Source organism: Conger conger, chromosome 10 (genome assembly GCF_963514075.1).
Source record: "Conger conger chromosome 10, fConCon1.1, whole genome shotgun sequence".
In the NCBI taxonomy this organism is placed as follows: domain Eukaryota; kingdom Metazoa; phylum Chordata; class Actinopteri; order Anguilliformes; family Congridae; genus Conger; species Conger conger.
In genome coordinates this window covers 41,712,076-41,731,307 of record NC_083769.1, presented here as the reverse complement: position 1 = coordinate 41,731,307, position 19,232 = coordinate 41,712,076, and the positions used below count along the sequence as shown (strand labels likewise).

At 42.1% G+C, this 19,232-nt stretch overlaps 2 protein-coding genes and 1 long non-coding RNA gene across 4 annotated transcripts in view; 2 read left to right on the top strand and 1 right to left on the bottom strand.

Moving 5' to 3' along the window:
• The first annotated feature begins 1,509 nt into the window (after nt 1-1,509).
• On the top strand, nt 1,510-4,853 carry LOC133138076 (transmembrane protein 52-like). The gene is made up of 6 exons (XM_061256525.1): nt 1,510-1,587; nt 2,887-2,938; nt 3,026-3,063; nt 3,182-3,223; nt 3,618-3,793; nt 4,074-4,853. The coding sequence occupies exons 2-6, from the start codon at nt 2,897-2,899 to the stop codon at nt 4,454-4,456; spliced, it is 681 nt and encodes a 226-aa protein (XP_061112509.1). The 5' UTR covers nt 1,510-1,587; nt 2,887-2,896; the 3' UTR covers nt 4,457-4,853.
• Nucleotides 4,854-16,898: 12,045 nt separating this feature from the next.
• Nucleotides 16,899-18,682, bottom strand: LOC133138378 (uncharacterized). The gene is made up of 3 exons (XR_009709728.1): nt 18,541-18,682; nt 17,528-17,678; nt 16,899-17,116 (listed from the first exon to the last, which is right to left on the bottom strand). It is a non-coding gene; the product is annotated as an uncharacterized LOC133138378 (long non-coding RNA).
• gnb1a (guanine nucleotide binding protein (G protein), beta polypeptide 1a) overlaps nt 17,544-19,232 on the top strand; it is a 47,210-nt gene continuing 45,521 nt past the window's right edge. Inside the window, exon 1 of one of the 2 annotated variants that reach the window (XM_061257085.1) lies at nt 17,544-17,694. The gene's annotated coding sequence lies outside the window, so the exon portion shown is untranslated. Of the gene's footprint in view, nt 18,020-19,232 lie in introns of both variants that reach the window. The other variant, XM_061257084.1, reaches the window with a different exon arrangement.

The following is a 19,232-nucleotide window of genomic DNA, read 5'->3' as shown; positions in this document are numbered from 1 at the left end:
GGAGGAGAACTGCTGACCCGGACTGGGGATATTGTCGGGCGGTGGAAAGAGCACTTCGAGGAGCTCCTGAACCCGAACAACACGTCCTCTGTGGAAGAGGCAGAGCCCGAAGACTCGGGGGAATCTGCACCTATATCCCTGGCGGAAGTTGCTGAGGTAATCAAAAAGCTCCTCAGTTGCAAGTCGCCGGGTGTAGATGAGATTCGCCCTGAGATGCTGAAGGCTCTGGACATTGTTGGGCTGTCTTGGCTGACACGCCTCTTCAGTGTCGCGTGGAGGTCGGGGACAGTACCTGTAGAGTGGCAGACCGGGGTGGTGGTCCCCATTTTCAAGAAGGGGTATCACACTCCTCAGCCTCCCTGGGAAAGCTTACTCTAGGGTGCTGGAAAGGAGGCTCCGACCGAACCTCGGATTCAGGAGGAGCAATGTGGCTTCCGTCCTGGCCGTGGAACAGTGGACCAGCTCTTTACCTTGGCAGGGTTGCTGGCGGGGTCATGGGAGTTTGCCCATCCAGTCCACATGTGCTTTGTGGACTTGGAGAAGGCTTTCGACCATATCCCCCGGGGAACCCTGTGGGGTGTACTGCGGGAGTATGGGGTACCGGGGCCATTGTTACGAGCCATCAGGTCCCTGTATAACCAAAGTGAGAGCTGTGTCCGCATTCTTGGCACAAAGTCAAGCACGTTTCCTGTGGGTGTTGGACTCCGCCAAGGTTGCCCCTTGTCACTGGTCCTGTTTGTGGTATTCATGGACAGGATCTCAAGGCGCAGCCGAGGTGAGGAGAGTGTCCGGTTTGGTGACCTCAGAATCGCATCTCTGCTTTTTGCGGATGATGTGGTTCTGCTGGCTTCATCGGACCGTGACCTTTAGCACGCACTGGAGCGGTTTGCAGCCGAGTGTGAAGCGGCCGGGATGAGAGTCAGCACCTCCAAGTCCGAGGCCATAGTTCTCTGCCGGAAAACGGTGGATTGCTCCCTCCGGGTTGGGAACGAGTCTTTGCCCCAAGTGAAGGAGTTCAAGTATCTCGGGGTCTTGTTCACAAGTGAGGGTAGAAGGGAGCGTGAGACTGGTCGATCTAGGTCCCAACCCTCACCTATGGTCACGAGCTTTGGGTAGTGACCGAAAGAACGAGATCGCGTATACAAGCGGCCGAAATGAGCTTCCTCCTTAGGGTGGCCGGGCTCAGCCTTAGAGATAGGGTGAGGAGCTCGGACATCCGGAGGGAGCTCAGAGTAGAGCCGCTGCTCCTTCGCGTCGAAAGGAGCCAATTGAGGTGGTTCGGGCATCTGATCAGGATGCCTCCCGGGCGCCTCCCTTTGGAAGTTTTCCGGGCTCGTCCAACTGGGCGGAGACCCCAAGGGAGACCCAGAGCCCCCTGGAGAGATTATATATCTCTCCTAGCCAGGGAACGCCCAGGAGGAGCTAGAATGCGTTGCTGGGGAGAGGGACGCCTGGAATACCCAGCTTTGCCTACTGCCACCACGACCCGACTCCGGATAAGCGGGTGATGATGGATGGATGGTTTCTCCAACCGGAGAGGGCCATTTTTGGGGCCTTGAGATTTGTAGAAGTTGGGGATTTCCCATGGTATGTGACAGGGAGAAATTAAGGGATATGTTTCCTACAGCGAATGAAGGGATGCTGGGTAATATCACACTTCCTCTGATCTCTGGTGTCTATTGAATGAATGGAAAACAGAAATCAAAAGGACTGGATCAATGCTTGAGATTTTTAACAGTGTGACTGGCTAAACTCTTTCACTAGGGATTTCATGTGCATGGGGATAAACTTTGAGGCAAGTCATTTCAAATGCCTGGCTTATCTACACAAAACAAATCTTGTTTTTTACTATGTACTAACCAAAATGGCTTCCTTTGCCTACATATGGGGGTGGGGGGGTTCTTAACGCAAGAACTCAGAAGGAAGCACACTTCACACTTTACTAACACTAAAGTCACTTATTTACAGTGAATATCTTGTGGGCAGCAGTGCAGATATGTCCCTATCCCAATGGGTGGTTATTGGAATGTCAGTTAAACAGCCTTTCTCAGACACTCCCAACGTATAAATACCTGCTGAACACAGCGGAAATGTTCACAGTCTCCTGACGTCATTAACTGTTTGCTTGCATGTATGTGTGACAGGGACAAGAGGGGGGGAGTAAAAGAGAGAGCTCTGTTTTGGGGGTTTTTTTAATCTGTTGAAAGACTTTTTTCATATTATATAACGGTGTGCATTCAAAAACAGGACCGCAGACATTATGGGGGCAATGATTATGATTGTATTTTGACTTTGTCCACCCTGTGTGACATAAGGGATGATGGAGGTTGTTTACTCATTGACAGGGACAATTGTTCACAAAATTGGATGCACCCCACCTTCATTTTTCTTTAAATACTGTAGATATGAAAATAAACGAGAATAATATAGACTTGTCTTCATATTACAATACAAAGATTTCTCAGGTCGGGGTGGTTAAAATGTTACTTTATTTCAGCCACAAACTATATCCATAATTACCAACCATCATATAGTTCTCCGCTGAATAGGTCCACCTGCCCAGTGGTGGAAGAAAGCTGAAAGACCTGCCCGGTGAAAGGTTTCATTGCTTATCTGTAAATGAATACAGGTAGCTAGTAGAGGTTTACAATACGTGTGTCCGAGGAAGGCGTTTCCATTCCACTTCAGTGTTTTCGAGGAAGCAGGTAGGCGTCGGCTGGCTATAAAGCCAATCCCAAAAGAATACGTTGATGTAAGCGGGATAGCCCTTGTAGGCTATTAGGCTACTGCGGGCTATACTGTAGGTTAATGCTTGAAGTGCACTTCAATATTTTGTACATTTCATATCTTTTTTCTTTCTTTTTTTTTTTTAAATTGGCCTAACAGTGGATGAGCAATGAGGAGCATCGGAGTTCTGATAACTTTTTTGGTTTTATTGGTGAGTAGCTACGTTGTTGTGCTGAAGAATCTTTTATCGTCTACTTTTTAAACGTTGGGTTTGATTTTTTCACATTTTCTTTTACAGGTATCTTTCAGTGACGCAGATGAACATTGTATAAAAGAGTATGTATCCTATTTTATTTGAATTGGGATTATATTCGTTAACGTTACTGATTTAATGTTTTATTTGAAATTCGAGCATTTCACAAAAAGTTTTTCTGATTTTATTTCACTCTTGTAGCTGCCAGAGAGACTTCGATCCGTCTACTTTGTGGTATGTTTGGTAAGTCTATCGAAAGTTTATTATATTAATATAATAACACTGCTCTTATAGCATAACATAGCCTACTTTTAACATCATATCATAACATCTGAAAAAGTAATCCAAAATAGTTTGTATAGAAAAAGTGTGTTCCGGAGCGAAATGTAAAAACAAATTTGCGTTGTTACTTGCTACGACCCAATCAGTGAAATTATCCTTAGTATTTTCTTTTTCTTTTTTTTTTTTTTTTTGCTATTTTGGTTATATGAAGCCCTAGTGAGCTAGCAAATTATGGCAAGATAGCCTATGAAATAGCCTTATTTACTTTTTTATTTATTTTATGTGTATTTATTTATGTGCAATTAACCAGGTAAATGGTTCTGTCCGTTTCAGTAATTTGTGTTTCTCTTCCCAGGGTGATTCTTGTATTTATATCTGTTCTCCTTGGATGCGGATTCATCGCGAGCTGCATCAGGATGTGCTGCCGACCGAATAAGCCACCTGTTCCGATGTTTGAGGCCCATTCTCTGGAAGTGACCGTGATTTCCATGGACAATGAAAGCACAATACGCAACATAAGCCCCGTTTCCTGTAAGCATCATGTCCTTTGTACCCTACCCTGTGTCTAGTGTAATTGGGCAGAACAAGAAAAAAACTAGATGGCTAACATGTGTAGATGGCGCGGTTAGCCTTGGTGCTAACCTTATTCAGCTAGTTCTAACTCCGTTTAAGGAAGCCACCGCAGTCAATGTGGACATTCTGGGTGTCTAACCTGTGAGTTTATTCTTATAAGCTTAGTCAACACAGCAGTGAAAGGTGTGGAAATTTGGAGCCCTGCCTATATCCTTGTTTCTCATGCTTCCCTCTCCAGCCTTCTCTGGTTCACATCCACCTTACCCGTTCACTGCCGGGCCGGACAACAGTTTCTCTCCTCCGCCGTACAACCTGTACGCCATGGACAGCCTCCCCCAGTACCACGAGGTCGTCGCCATGCCCACCAAAGTGGAGGATCCTGGGGAGGTCCATCAGATGTGCGCGCCTGAGGAGGAATCCACGGAGTTTACCCAAGAGACCCTGCAACAAGATGGCCGCCAAGACGTGCAAGGCACCCAGGGGTTGGATGAGGAGGAACCACCGGCGTACCAGCCGTACAGTGACATAGCAGAGGAAGAATTTAACGAAATAGATCTGGGTGAACTTGACCCCACCGATAGTCACAGGGAAGACGCCAACATGCACGAACAGAACATCTGAAGCTGGGCTTCAACCCCCTGTTACAAGGCCGGGAGATTTGGTAAACACCCAAGACCTACAGTAGACTGCTCTGTCTAAGTACAAAGGTCTCGCACTTGGGACAAAAACGGGGAACGCTGTCCATACAAAGACAAAAGGCAGTAATGCGCGGTGTGAGTGCGGGTTTGTTTGTGTAGCTGGAGCCAGTGCCCTATGGCCTCCAGTCATCCTGAATTTCACCACATCTGAGTGCTTTTGGCACCGATAAGGCTCTGTGTCACTGTTTACAGTCACGGTCGCTTGAGACTGGCATGACCGAGGCTTTGCTTTGATAAGAAACAGTGGGAGCAGAGGGGCCTCCTGCTTTTGTGTGAAACCCTCATTGTTCTTGTTTCACAGAAGAAGAGCTAAACACCCCCCCCCCCCCCCCCCACACACACACACACACACACACACACAGACACACACACTTACACAGCCACCCCCAACCTCACCCTCTCCCAACTCTGCTGTCTGTCAGGTTAAACTGGAGTTTGGCCTCAGTAAGTACTTTTACATTTACTGTAAGAGACATTTCATGAATCTCCTGTTATTGTCCTGTTATTGTTGTTCATGTTAGGAGGAGTATTTGGGGCTGCCAGATATCCAAGTGCTGAAATCTCTGCCCTTTTCACATTAAGGTTTGGTCCGAATTGTTTATCTTACAGAATCACAATCCAGACCTACTTTTGCGTTGCATCTTAAAGGCATATGAATGTGTATTTTTGCAGATGCCAACAGATTAAAAAACCTGCCTCATGGTTTGCATTGAAACTGCCATGTGACCTCATGTCAATGGTAAATCACAGTTGCTGAGTTGCTGTTGATGTCTCATTTAGCGACATTGGCTCAGGTGGTAGAGCTGTCGTCTGGCAGTTGGAGGGTTGCCGGTTCAATCCCGCCCTATGTGTGTCGAAGTGTCCCTGAGCAAGACACCTAACCCCTAAATGCTCATGACGAACTGGTCGGTGCCTTGCATGGCAGCCAATCGCCGTTGGTGTGTGAGTGTGTGTATGAATGGGTGAATGAGAAGCATCAATTGTACAGCACTTTGGATAAAGTCGCTATATAAATGCCAACCCTTTACCATTTACCATTTACTGACTGAATCCCATAATGTATATTTCTGCATCTTGCTGCCTTCATGTGTGTATGTTGTTTAATACATACATGAAGACACAAGTCATTGTGTGGTTTGAACTTAGTATGAACTTGTATTTGCTAAATGTTTTTTATTATTTATGCTGGTTTACAGGATTTTTGTATGTATATATTTTTTGATAATTTTTGTATGCATAAGTGCCAGCGCAGATTCTCTTACAAAATCATTTAATAAACATTGTACTAAAATGATAAACAATGAATGTCACATACTGTATTGTGAACCAATCGAAGTATCATCAAACACGTATTAAATATTGTTGACACATTATTTTAACTAAATGTATTTAAAGTTGGCATATGAAATACTGGGCTGGATAATTGTGAAAATGTGATGGGCTTATGATGCTGAGGGTACTTAGCAGATGAAAAGCCATCTCTGAATTTTTTGCATACTGAAGTTTGCTTGTCAATGAACAGCAGTCAAGTAGATCTGATCTGAGTTCTGAAAACATTTAACACAAGTCTTCTTCCAGATATATTTTTTCCAGTGATAGTATAGCAACACCTGCTGCACATCACTGGTGGAAAGTCCATGGGTCAGAAAGTAGAAGTCCTGTGTGTTTCTTCCACCCATGAACCTGGAACAGTTACCGAATCCAGGTGATGAGAACAAAATATTGGAGTGTACAAAATATCTGAAAGTGGATTTTCTACCTGTGATGCACATTTGATTTCCTCTGATTTCCTCAATATCAGATCACAGTCCCTGTAACAATGCAAAATCAGGTCAAAGCATTATTCCTGATGTCACTTTAAAAGTAATTTCCAGTACAATAGTCTGAAAAGGGAGGAGAATCAGTTCTGTCAGAACAACATCAGGTAGTTAACGTGAATTGATTCAGCTGTAAAAATATTCAGTATAAATAGATTGTACAGAAAAATGATCTGTGTTGCTGTGGATACCAGTGTCTGTTTAATGCTGAAATGTAATGTAATGCCGAACAATGTTGAGCATTTTTCCATCCATTCCACCAGTCCAATCTGTATTATTACATATTCAATGCAGATTACCTCTAACATTTCATTGTTTCCTTTGTTTAATTGTTGAAGAGTATATACCTTGGTTTTTAAATTACATACTATTATTTTATGGTTTGTGTCATTTATTTACTGGTATTCATAAAATATAAATGCATGTAAACTGTTTGGTTAAATATGACATACTAGCTGCAATATTTACATTCACCACTAGATGGTGCGCCATGACAGATAATTGCAGTTGGAGCGGACTACTCTCAAAACGTTAGTAAACAGGAAGTCTTCGAAATGCGAGGCACATTTACATTGTTATATCAGCTTGCCAATCATATTCTCACTTCTGTTCCTGATAGACAGTGAAGTTTCATCTAAATCAGTAAATGTTTTTCAGTTGTCTTGTGCCTTGGCAGATCAGGAACAGAGTTGAAGGTAAAATCTTCCTACTCGCTGATCAAGTTTGAATATGTGATAATAAATAAGCCTAATAAATGTGGGGCAAAAGGTGTTACACACAGGTCTGTAATTTGCAAATGTCATATTTCACTGTTCTGTACTACATAACTACAGGGGTGTACAGATGTTTCTGTTTCCCATCGTATTTGCCTTCACATTTATGCCAAGCATAATCTGCTTTGTTCAGTTCAGTTATTACGTGTGATCTTATTTCTAGGTTTCTAGAATATTACCATTAATTATGAAACTTTAGAGTGTATGTAAAGTCCTCTGTTTATTTGTATTCCTCTTAGGCTGGGGTGCACAATGAGGGCCGATCCTTTGCAGGATTTTGTGCCAACTTCTGCTCTTAATTATTTAATTGGCTCAATAATATTACATTATTGGAGCAACATACAGTTGATTAGACTAAGCAGGAGACAATCCTCCCCTGGAGCGGATCTTATTGTGGCTACACTGGGATTCAAACCACCAACCTTGCCTGTCCCAGTCATTTACCTTAACCACTACGCTACAGGCCGCTGACAGGCGTATGAGTACTGGCTACAGCTGCAAGTGCATCTTAAAGGTACAATTGGCAAGATCTTTGTGTTCAAACATTGTTACAAGACTATTGTAAGTCCCTTCCTCATTGAAATGTTGACGCACCCTCTGCCTGTGTTTATAGTCCTTAGATTCAGGTTTCAAAATATGCAGTTGATGGGCCGGCATTCTGTACCAAAACATTGTATAGCTGTAAAATAATTCAAGCTCATAGGTGGAAAATTGGTTCTAATTGCCACGGCCAATGCCATTTCAACGTCAGCACGTTCACAGAGAAGGGGTGGGATAAACTGTGTTGTGGTTTGAGCGTGTTTGTTTCTGCAATTCCTCTCTTGACTGTTAGAAGTCCGAAATTACCTATTGTACCTTTAATGATTATACTGTGCTCAAGTACAGGCTTGAGCTGGGGTAATTTATAGAGCTGTCAGCAAATTAAAAACAAGGGAATTGGTTGGAACAAAAACCAGTAAGCAGACCGGCCCTCGAGGACCAGAGTTGTGCACCCCTGCAGAGGTCCCACACCTGGCAAAATTAATTCAAGTAATTAAAATTAATTACCACAAAATTTATTTCCACTTAAATGTTACTCAAGTATGGTTATATATTTATAGAAGTTAATTTTTGTACATATGAACTGTTGTTTGGCACCATGTCAACATTATAACCTATAGTTGTGGTGATTCTACACATCATTAGATCAAAGGCTGTATGTGCATCTTGTGTCTTTTAGCTTTATTTAACCAGCCAGATCAACTGCACTCAGTTCTCTTCTGCAGTCTGCAGTGAAAACCATGGGAATCAAAGGTAGTTAGGGAAGTTCTTTCGAGGAGTGCCATGGGATCTCCAATAACTGCGGTGAGTCAGAACCTTGATTTCAGGTCTCATCCGAAAGACAGCTCCCCCCCTGTGCTGGGGTGTTGGATTTTCCTTAAAAGCTCCAGAGGGAGCTCTGCCCCCTCCTAACTCAACAACATCTTTCTGAGCAGTTTTTCCAGGCCTCCCACTTACGTATTAAGCAAGCCCACACCGGTTTTAACCAAGCCATTACATTACATCACATCACATTATTGTGATGTAATGAGCAGATGCTCTTATCCAGAGCGACATACAGTTGATTAGACTAAGCAGGAGACAATCCTCCCCTGGAGCAATGCGGGCTTAAGGGCTGTGTGGATCTTATTGTGGCTACACTGGGATTCAAACCCCCAACTTTGCCTGTCCCAATCGTTTACTTTAACCACTACGCTACAGGCTGCCCACACCCCTTTTAACTGGGTGTGGGCGGCCTGTAGCGTAGTGGATAAGGTAAATGACTGGGACATGCAAGGTCGGTGGTTCTAATCCCGGTGTAGCCATAATAAGATCCGCACAGCCATTGGGCCCTTGAGCAAGGCCCTTAACTCTGCATTGCTCCAGGGGAGGATTGTCTCCTGCTTAGTCTAATCAACTGTATGTCGCTCTGGATAAGAGTGTCTGCCAAATGCTAATAATGTAATAATGTAATGTTAACCAAACCCACACCTGTTTTAACCAGGCCCACACCTGTTTTAACCAAACCCACACCTGTTTTAACCAGGCCCACACCTGTTTTAACCAAACCCACACCTGTTTTAACCAGGCCCACATCTGTTTTCACCAAGCCCACACCTGTTCCAGTCGTTTGATGTACAAACAAAACATGGTGGTATGGCTGTTGCTAATTGCTCAGATAATTGCTTGGCACTAAGGGTACTTTTTAATATGTGCACTGCATTTTACTGTATGCCTGCTGTGTTTCTATGGTATTGTTTTTCTGTGATGGTTTTAATGCAATTATTTACTTACCTGGAAATAATCTTATCCTAAAATAAATACCAAGCTTAGGTTTTGAGAATTTACCAGGTAAGTAAATATATATATATATATATGTCATGAAATATGAAATGTCAAATTATTACAAACTGAAATATAACACTTTCTTTCTGAGAGTGTATGCAGGTGTTTTATACAGAACAGCTAATGGCTGAGATGTTGCAGAGAACTGTGTTCAAATCTGACATTTGAAAAAGATGTATTGTACCAGCTCAGTTTACTGTCATTATTGCTGTTTGTTTTCACCAGTTTTCACATTGTAGCAGGGACCCTGTTTTCCTTTAAGTGATGTAATGTGTTTGAATGCTTTTTAATGCTTTTTGTTCAGATTTTCAGTTGGTGCTCCAGAATGAACAAAAGTACATATTTATTTCACAAAACCAAGGGAAGAGACAGAGAGAGAAGGTGGTTCTGTCATGTCATGTATGAGATTTCTTCAATAATACTGAAGCGAAAGCGGTATTATTATTAGTTTCACCCATTTGTCCCTCAATAGAAATCTTTTAGAAAATCTCTGTTTCTGTCATTGAATTTCCCCTGATATGTGCAATTGATTTTTAATTAGATTGCAGAGCACAAATGGATTGCACACGGGGGTAGAGAAGAGGTCCTTTGCTGGCCATAGTGTGAAAGGTCAGATGACCTGGGCTCCCTTTTGAAGTAAAAAGCGGTCATATATAAGGCATTACACATCAGCAGCATGGCTGAGGGAGCGCACTGGCCAATGGGAGCGCCCTGTCCACGGAGAAACATACTGTCAGCATTTACTGGAGATTGAAGCAGATTACAGTAAATCAGATTAATATATCCCAACCCCGCTATAAAAAGCAAGGTCATTATCAGCTTTGGCTTAATGTAATGTCACTCTTTTCATCGTGAAATCTTTTTATGTCATATTTGTACTGGGTTTTCTTTCTTTTTTTTCACATAATCTGACTAAACATTAATGCTGCTATTTACTGCAGTCAGACAGAGAGCTAATGCTGTTCTGCAGTTGGTAGTTGAATGTGTTTTCCCACTTTAAAAAATACTACATTTATCTTGTTTTGCACAGTTTGCCCGTCAATTGTGATGAAATATTGATCATCGTTAAACCAGCTGTCTTTTTATGAGCTTTTGTGTTGTAAGGGGTGATTCTTTATCTAAATGTTTCTACTAATTCCAATTTCTCACAAGGGAGGAACGAAGGAAGGAGTATCATAAAAAAAACCCACTAATGTTAGAGACAGGCAGCCACAGAAGGTCAGAGTGTTGTGGACATTTTCTCAGAAGGGCCAGGCACATCAGAGCATCTAATGGAAACTCACACGGAAATGTAAGAAAGTCCTGGAAAGAGTTTTCAGCAGAATACAATGGCTGAACTATATTTCACATTGAGCAGCTACTCAGGGAAATGCATCAGGGCTTGAAACCATGTCCTTGGAATTCAAACCGTTCGTATCCCTGGAAATCGGCAGTTAGGTTGCAAATGTATAGTTCTTTTTTTCCCCCAACACATTCACTATATGAAATTAATGTGTGTTTTTATTATAATCATAGGATCATTTTTGAGTGTGAACCATCTCTTTTTTTGTTGTTATACAGTAAAATGCAGGTGCGTTGGCTGGGACAGTCATATCTGATGTTTTGCCGTTGTACTGCAGCACACTGGATTTGAAATACGGCAACGAATATGAGACTAGGCAGCAGCCTGTGGTTGGCGGATCAGAGAGTTCTGCTGGGTGTATAGGGCTTGGAGATTGAAGGTATAGTGGAGCCGTTCCTTTTACTGGCTGTAAGCTAGCGCCTAATATTTCAAATGATACAGACAACAGACAGCCGGTGAGGCGCAATGAGGGGTGGTGTGACGAGAGCTACTCGTACTTCTAGAACATTCTTCTAATGTTCTATGGACAGTCTGCACATCCAGCTCACTGCAGGGAAACAGAAGGAAAGTTGGTAATCTAGGGTTACCCCTGGTCTTCTTGCAAAAAAACAAGTTTGGGGTGCATCTCTTAACTTCTAAACTGAGGGAGAGGTGTGATAGAGGAGAGGAATTTGAAGACATTTTGGAGCACCTCAGTCTTAGCCAGGTGTAGCTTAAGACAACGATCTGCCATGCAGCATGAGATGCCAACTTGTTCTTGTGATTTATTCATTTGCTAGATTCATTGATTTATTAATAGAGTGCTAATGCTAGTGCTAATTTTTATTGGTGAATGATGCTTTTCTTTAAAGTACGTAAAGAAAATAAATAAAACTAGTATAAAAGATGTCAGGAGCTATTTGAGCCAGTGACTCGAACGTATCCCTTTATTAGTGGATTTTCGCCTCCTTGTGGTAACACAAGGAAATGGTTTTTACTTTTGGATAAGAAATGATCAGTTGCAGGTGAATGAATTAGTGTTTATGTTGCTCCATAGTTCCAGTATTTAAAAAAGGCAAATAAGTCCCTAATTTTTATGTATTTCATTTGTTGAAATGGTGCACAGAAAATCAGAAGCATCCCAGGTTTGAAATACACTGTTGCTGTGGTGGTTCCACCCTCATTTCCATAGATGCTTTTCATTTCCATAGATAACGCATCAACTGCAGAGTAGAATCTCCAGTGTGAAATGATCTGTTTCAGAGTGCAAATGGTCCCTACTGGACTCCGGTGTACTCTATAAGAGCTGAATTAACACTGGACACATATTTACTGTGTCTATTTCTATTCTGTTAAAACTATCTTCTTCCTCTTGTGTTGCCCATTTTATTCAGTTCTTTTAATCTCTTCTTTCTCATATTATATATAGCTACATCTTTTCTCCACCTGTATGCAGGACAGGGAACCCTCTGCAAATCAGTACCTATAATATACTCAGTAAGCACTTTATTAGGTATTTATTAGACTTATTTTTCTTCTGCTGCTGTAGCCTATCCATCTATCCATTTTCTACATATCATTGTTGTAGTGTGTGGTTATTTGCGTTACTGTCACCTTCCTGTCGACTTTGACCAGTCTGGCCCTTCTTCATTGACCTCTCTAATTAACAAGGTGTTTTGCCCTCAGAACTGCTGCTCACCTAATCCCAGGAGATCAGCAGTTTCTGAGATATTCAAACCGGCACCAACAGACTGGCACCAACAATCATTCCACAGTCACTTTGATCACATTTCTTCTCCATTCTGATATTTGGTCTGAAAAACAGCTGAACCACTTGACCTTGTATGCATGCTTTTATGCATTTAGTTGCTGCCACATGATTGGCTGGTTAAATATTTGCATTAACAAGCTGGTGTACAGGTCTACCTAATAAAAGTGCATGCTGGGTGTAAGTAGGGTCCATTTCCAATCCAATAAATTGCACTCCAGTCTTCTCTGTTTTACTTTGTATGCTTTCAATCACTTTGATCATCATCGTCGTGTCTGAAGGAGACTTTGACACATTTTAGCTCAACATTATTGGTATCACTCGGTAAAAAGTTGACAAAGATCAGGCTGTTAAAATTTTAAAAAGTTAAACACCTAGCTGAAAGATACTGTGACAGTGGTCCACCTGGGAATAAACCCTACAACCACAGAGCCCAGTTTCAGAACCACTAACCACTAACCCACACCACTGCCAGTTTTACATTATACAAATGAGCTTTAAACCTGCACATATGGCCAGTGTTAAAAATAGGAAAGTATGACTAGCCTGGTATCCAGTATACAGTTTTTAATCTGTATTCGTGCGCATATCATCTGCCCTGGTTTTGGTGCGATTTATAGGACGATGACGGAGCCTGGCTTTCTATTTCTGACAGCGCTGGGAGGGTACCTGGAGGAGTCCGGGCTCATTCAGGAGCCAATGCCAAATCATGCTGAGAGGACGCCTTACTGTACAAAGGGAGTCTTCAGATGTGAACGGGCACAGTCTGTGATGTAAATGTAAGGATCACATGTGTGTGTGGACTTAAAGTACCGTTTCAGTCCTCCACTGTCCTCCTAACCTCTGCTTGCAGGCTGCTAGAACATCGCCATCGGCCTGCAAAACAAAGAACACCAATCTTTCTCTTCTTTTATTAGGGGATATTGTTATTGATTGGCCCTGCAATGGACTGGCGACCTGTCCAGGGTGTATTCCTGCCTTTCGCCCAATGTATGCTGGGATAGGCTCCAGCCCCCCTGCGACCCTGTTCAGGATGAGCGGGTTAGGATAATGAATGAATGAATGAATGTTATTGATTGAAGATTTGAACAGTGTTTTTTTGGTTTTTTTTGGTTCAATTAGATGTTGACCACTGGGGGGAGGGAGGTTATTAATTGCAGATCTGGAGAAGAAGATAATAACCCAATTTGATTTGCTGTAATTGTATCTAAATTATGTTGATTTCTATATGAGGTCAGATGGTACTGAAGTTAACCAGAGTGGCTATTTATAAGGGAAATCCTGCACATACTGTAGCAGAAGAACAATATGTCTAAATTGTACGTCGAATAAATACCTAATAACGCGCTCACCGAGTGTATTTCCCCCCATTTAGAAACAGAACTGTGCTTATTTATTTATTTTATCTTTTAAAACGAAAGCAAAGCGCTGGTGTAACACTTAATCTGCGCATTTGGGCGGTGACCAGGTGTGTCCTGACAGCTGTGTGAGCTGCAGGTATTTGCTCGAGCGAAGAGGCAGAGCAGGTTTGCTAATGGCTCCCTGGGGGAATCGCGGTGAAGCTCTGCGACGGACTCACGCAGATGAGGGGGTATCCAGGGTAACCAAATCTCCCATGCGCTCCCTTCAACTGGCCACGGCGCTGCCATTGCAGCCGTGTTTCACCGACACCGGCTTTTACTACAATCTGCATAACTCACTCCCGATTTGAGAAACGGAGAGAGATCGATGCTTAAAGTGAACTTAAATGTAGAATAAGTAATTTCGGACTTCTAACGGTCAAGAGAGGAAAGGCAGCAACAAACACCTTCAAACCACAACACCGTTTATCCCTCCCCCTTCTCTATAAACGTGCTGACGTTGAAACGCCATTGGCTGTGGCAATTAGAACCAATTTTCAACCAATGAGCTTTAATTATTGTACAGCTATACAATGTTTTGATACAGTCGGGCCGTCAACTATAACCACTGGCAGAGGGTGAATCAACATGTCAGTGAGACTTGTTCAATGATAGGAAGGGATTTACAATGGTCTTGTAACAATGTTATAATCCAAAAATCTTACCTATTGTACCTTTAACGATAGAAACTAAAAATGTGAACCATGTCTGCTGCACAAACAAGCAGCTGAAGTTTTTGATTTTAAGAAAACAAAATTGTTATGCTTTACACTAATATGTGCTATGGCATACAGTCAACTGATGGACCAAAATTAAAGGTGGAGATAATGGCTGAAAAAAAATGATGCATTTTAGCCTTCAATCAAATGCTAAAACAAATGCTTTCTCCTGAAAACGAAAATCCATCTTCCCAAATAGATTAGATATAATATAGGACATAAGATGATTAAAAAAGTACACAATTTAACAGAAGGCAAAAACAGAACTAGAAATAACATAACCACTGAGAAAATATGAGAAAGTATGTACATATTGGTAGACATCTCTGTATATTCTCTATATTTGAGCGTTCATTGGCCATGCTGTAGATTATGTTTAAACAGAAGGTATTCTTTACATTCTCAGTAAATATCCTAGAGGTCTACAGATGTAGATGCACATTTGGTTGTTCTGAGCAAACTACAATACAGTGCAAATAGAGTATCTAACCCATAATACATCCCAAGCAGATAAAGTTCATTTCTGAGTTGAAATATTCAGCATTGTTCATCTCTTATTGTCCTAATGAAATTGCCATCTCAGATTACTATTATTCATAACACTGTTTTTTTGGTATGTTTGTCAGTGAAAAAACTGCCTAAAGCAAGGGCCTAAATCCAAGGGTCACGATGAAGTGGGCGTATCATTACCTTGCCCGGCCATGTTAATTAGCAGCAGATCTCTCAGGAGAGCCTGTGATTATTTTGTGCACTGTTTGTTCCCTTGTAGGTAGGGTAGGCAAGATAAAGGAGGGCAAAATCGATTCCAAACATTTTATTATGCCCTGGATTAAATTCTATTTTAGAGCTTTGATTTTTCCACCTGACGATTTCAACTATGTTTTCCTATGTAGACTGCCATTGTTGGCCACAATTGTGAATGGAAGTCGAAGATACATTATACCTAAGGCTTTTCAATGAGTAGTGCTGCATGCACCAATCAAAGCAGAGAATGTATTAAATTATTTGTTCCATTGATTAATTTAAAAGTCACACAGTGCGCTTCCAGGTTGATTTAAAATAAATTGAATGCTGGCATTGTCTTTGTGCACCCTGTCATGCTGTGGGTTTACTTCCTTGTTTACCTCACACTTGCAAATGAACTATGACATTAAAAGACTTACTTTCTCCAAACTACTTTGTCTGACAAATACATGGAGAACTAATGTCACTCGATAGTCTTTCTGATGTACAACCCTGGTGTAAAAGCCAGCTATGACCAGCTTCAAATACCAGCTACCAGCCGGTCAAACCATGTTGAGTAGAGAGCTCATCTAACTGGTCAACTAGTTACCAGCTGTTTTTCAGCTGGGTAATCTTGTTGAACCAGATATTCTGAACTTGAGTTCATATGGATATTGTATAATATTGAAGTAATACAGAATTCTGGTGATACACATGAAATTCTGATTTCCAGCTTTGTTGTGCCTGGGTTTAAGCTTGTAGAAGTATGTGCACGTACTGTATAGTAACTCCCACAATTGACTTGTGTTGTTTTCATGTACTGTAAGGTATGTGCCCCAGATATAGTGTAATTGAATAAGACATTTAAGCCAACGTTACATTGTTCTCTTGTATTTTGTCATTGCCAAACACTTACACCTGATGTGACCTCGAGACTCAAATTAAGGCTGGGCTCCGGGAGGGAGGCAGCATGCCCTGCAGGCCTCTCCCGGACAGGGTTGCCATGCTGGGGAACGGTGAGGACTCTTTCCCCCTCTTGGGGATTGGACCAGGGCTTGTTGTCTTCCAGGTCTCTATGTAACAGTGCAGTCCCCCGGTGGAGCATCGCGCCCTGGCTGCTGGGGATAATGAGCCCCTCTATCTCTCTGTGAGAAGAGATATTTTCCCCTCCTGTCAGAGCTTGTAGTTGACTTCGACACGCCTACTGACACCACTGTGCTTTTCATTGGAAAAAGGTGCAAACAGAGCCTCCTTCAAGGGAACGAAACGATTTAAGTGTGACTATAAAAAGAAAACAAAATAAATGCTCTCATCAAAATGATTTTATTATTTTACACACACACGTATACATACATATTGTACGTATGCACACGTGCACACACATATACAGTGCCCTGCAAATGTATTCACACCCATCATAACAATAAACAAAAAAGTCAAATTAATAATGCATGCATGAGACATTATAATATTGCACTTCAATAATTATTCAGTGGAATCAACCAATCTAATTCTTAAAAACGAACAAATATTCACAAAAAATGAATAGATTTTCAGTAGTATGTGCATGCTCCCTTTGCAAAGAGTCATCTTCTATAAGGCCTTCATGAAGTGAGCATAGGATATTAGGGGGATCTTTGATCATTCCTCCTTACAGAATCATTAGAGATCGCCTTCAGTCTTCTCTTGTCGACTGACCTAAAACCACACACCAGATTTTTGGGTCAAGCCTGGAGACTGAGACGACCATTACAAAACTTTCTATGGTCAGTTAACCATTACATGGTTGATTTTGATTTAGGCTATGCTTGCGATCACAATCTTGCTTCATTCGATACCGAGTTTATGCTTCCTTGCAGGGGGATTGGTTTTTTGGCCAAAATATCTTGGTTCTTGGTAACTTCCAGTTACCTACAGATTGTTCCAACCAAATAAATGGGTAGCCTGTTTATTTGTGTTATTTAATATGGTTGTACCTATCATTCAATTAACTACGCAATTGCTATTGTTGGTATTGTTTATTGCGTAATCAATGTATAGGTTTTTATTTGCACGTTATGTTTCTGACAATAGTTCAATTAATCGAATTTAGGAATGATCGCCATGTACCCCGTTACCGCGCATGGCTCCCAGTAGAGTTTGCGTCGACGATCCCTCTTGTGCGTAGTGACGCCACAACAGCGTGGGGTTTCCCGGAGCTGAGTGCAGGGTTACCGCGCCCATCTCTGCTGTTTGATGGCCGGAGGAAGAGATTGAGGTGCTGGAGAGAAACGAGAGTGAGTCTGAGAGAGCGACATAGAGTGAGAACGAAAAGAAAGGTTAGATAAGAGGTTGAGGGACGGGAAGAGAAGGCAGTGAGACGAGATAGTATTAGATGACGCTTAATTAAAACGCACAGTTGCTAAATTTGCCTTTGCTGCGGTGAACCCTGCCCCATCTTTGCGCCAGTGTGCCGGTGTGTTTCCCTTGGCGTATCGAAAGCTGGGTTCGGGGAGTGCCGCTCCTCGGTAGTGAAGTCTGTTGGTGCGTAGAGGAGAGCCCGATCTTCGCTTTTTCCCAGTCAATGCAATATAAACAACGGACACCCCCGACTGAAAACGGGTAAGGATATTTGCATTTTGGACAAAATGGAGAGTCTTCTTTCAAGGAATGTATCAGAGCCGCAGCTAAGATCGTCGAAAGGGGTTAAATTGGGTTGGCTGACTCGATGGTTTGTGCAGCGACGGGGGTGGGGGAAGCTAGCTTAGCTGGCTAATTGGGTGACATTGATATAGTATCATTTGAATTGTGGCCTTAATGGCACATTTAGTTCTTCCATTAGCTCGGTTAATATTCCCATAATTAAGCTAAACATGCTAACTAGTTGGTTACATAGCCGGCTAACGTTAGCTGGCTTGCTAGCTACCCAATGTCTTCTGCGGCATTCGTGGGTAGCCTACTAAAAGTTAAAATAAAACCATACTGGATTAGGTTGCAGAATGCACTGGATTATTTCAACTTCTCTTGGTGGTTTTTCAGAATTTACTAGTTAGCAAGGTACACACCTTGATTGGGTAGAAATGGAAATGATTCCCATAAGTAGGATCACCCGGCATCGCCCATGCATGAGGTAGCTAACTTACCATGGTGCTGGGTTTGCTAGACTTCCCATTTTGCCAGTGTTGCCGGTCAAAATTGTGTTGCAATTGACTAGCTAGTTTGCTTCTATTTGGCGTTAGCTTTTAATTTTGCTGTGTCGACCTGTTACCTAGCAAGTTACCACCCAATAACGGTAGCTAGCTATTAAGCTATAGATGGGTAGTTGCTGTGCTATATTGCAATAAAATATCTGGGAAATTGGCTATCCAGTCGGCTCACTCCTACCACCACCCCCTCTTTCTCTCTTTACAGTTCCATAACGTTACACTGGCTGTTGGGTGTCTGGGTGTGTACCTTCAGACAGCCATGCAATGATTTAGGTGGAGTGGAGGGCCAGCTTGTGGTCCGTTTCATAAAGATTGATAAGACAGCAACAGAAAAGCATTTTTTACCTAAGGTTAGAATCTCTTGTGTCATTACTTACTGGACACTAGCAAGCCAGGATTGTGAAAAGCTCTCAAGCATGCTTAAGTTATCCCCTTCACTTGGTACTTAATATCACACATGGGTATTCTGATTAGGTATTCATTTTTCATCTAAGATGGGGAGAGATCATGGTTGTAAATCACACACAAACGACACCAGAATACCGACTAATTGGCAGTCTTGCTATCTTAGCGCTGTGTACGTTTATTGCATGAATTGGCAGGCTAACTAGCATTAGCCATCTTCACAA

What these genes read in the sequence shown, in the direction of transcription:
- LOC133138076 (XM_061256525.1), top strand. Translation starts at nt 2,897, where the DNA reads ATGAGGAGCATCGGAGTTCTGATAACTTTTTTGGTTTTATTG. An exon ending in TAACTTTTTTGGTTTTATTG is followed by an intron (nt 2,939 to 3,025) that starts GTGAGTAGCTAC and finishes TTTCTTTTACAG; the next exon opens with GTATCTTTCAGTGACGCAGA. An exon ending in GATGAACATTGTATAAAAGA is followed by an intron (nt 3,064 to 3,181) that starts GTATGTATCCTA and finishes TCACTCTTGTAG; the next exon opens with CTGCCAGAGAGACTTCGATC.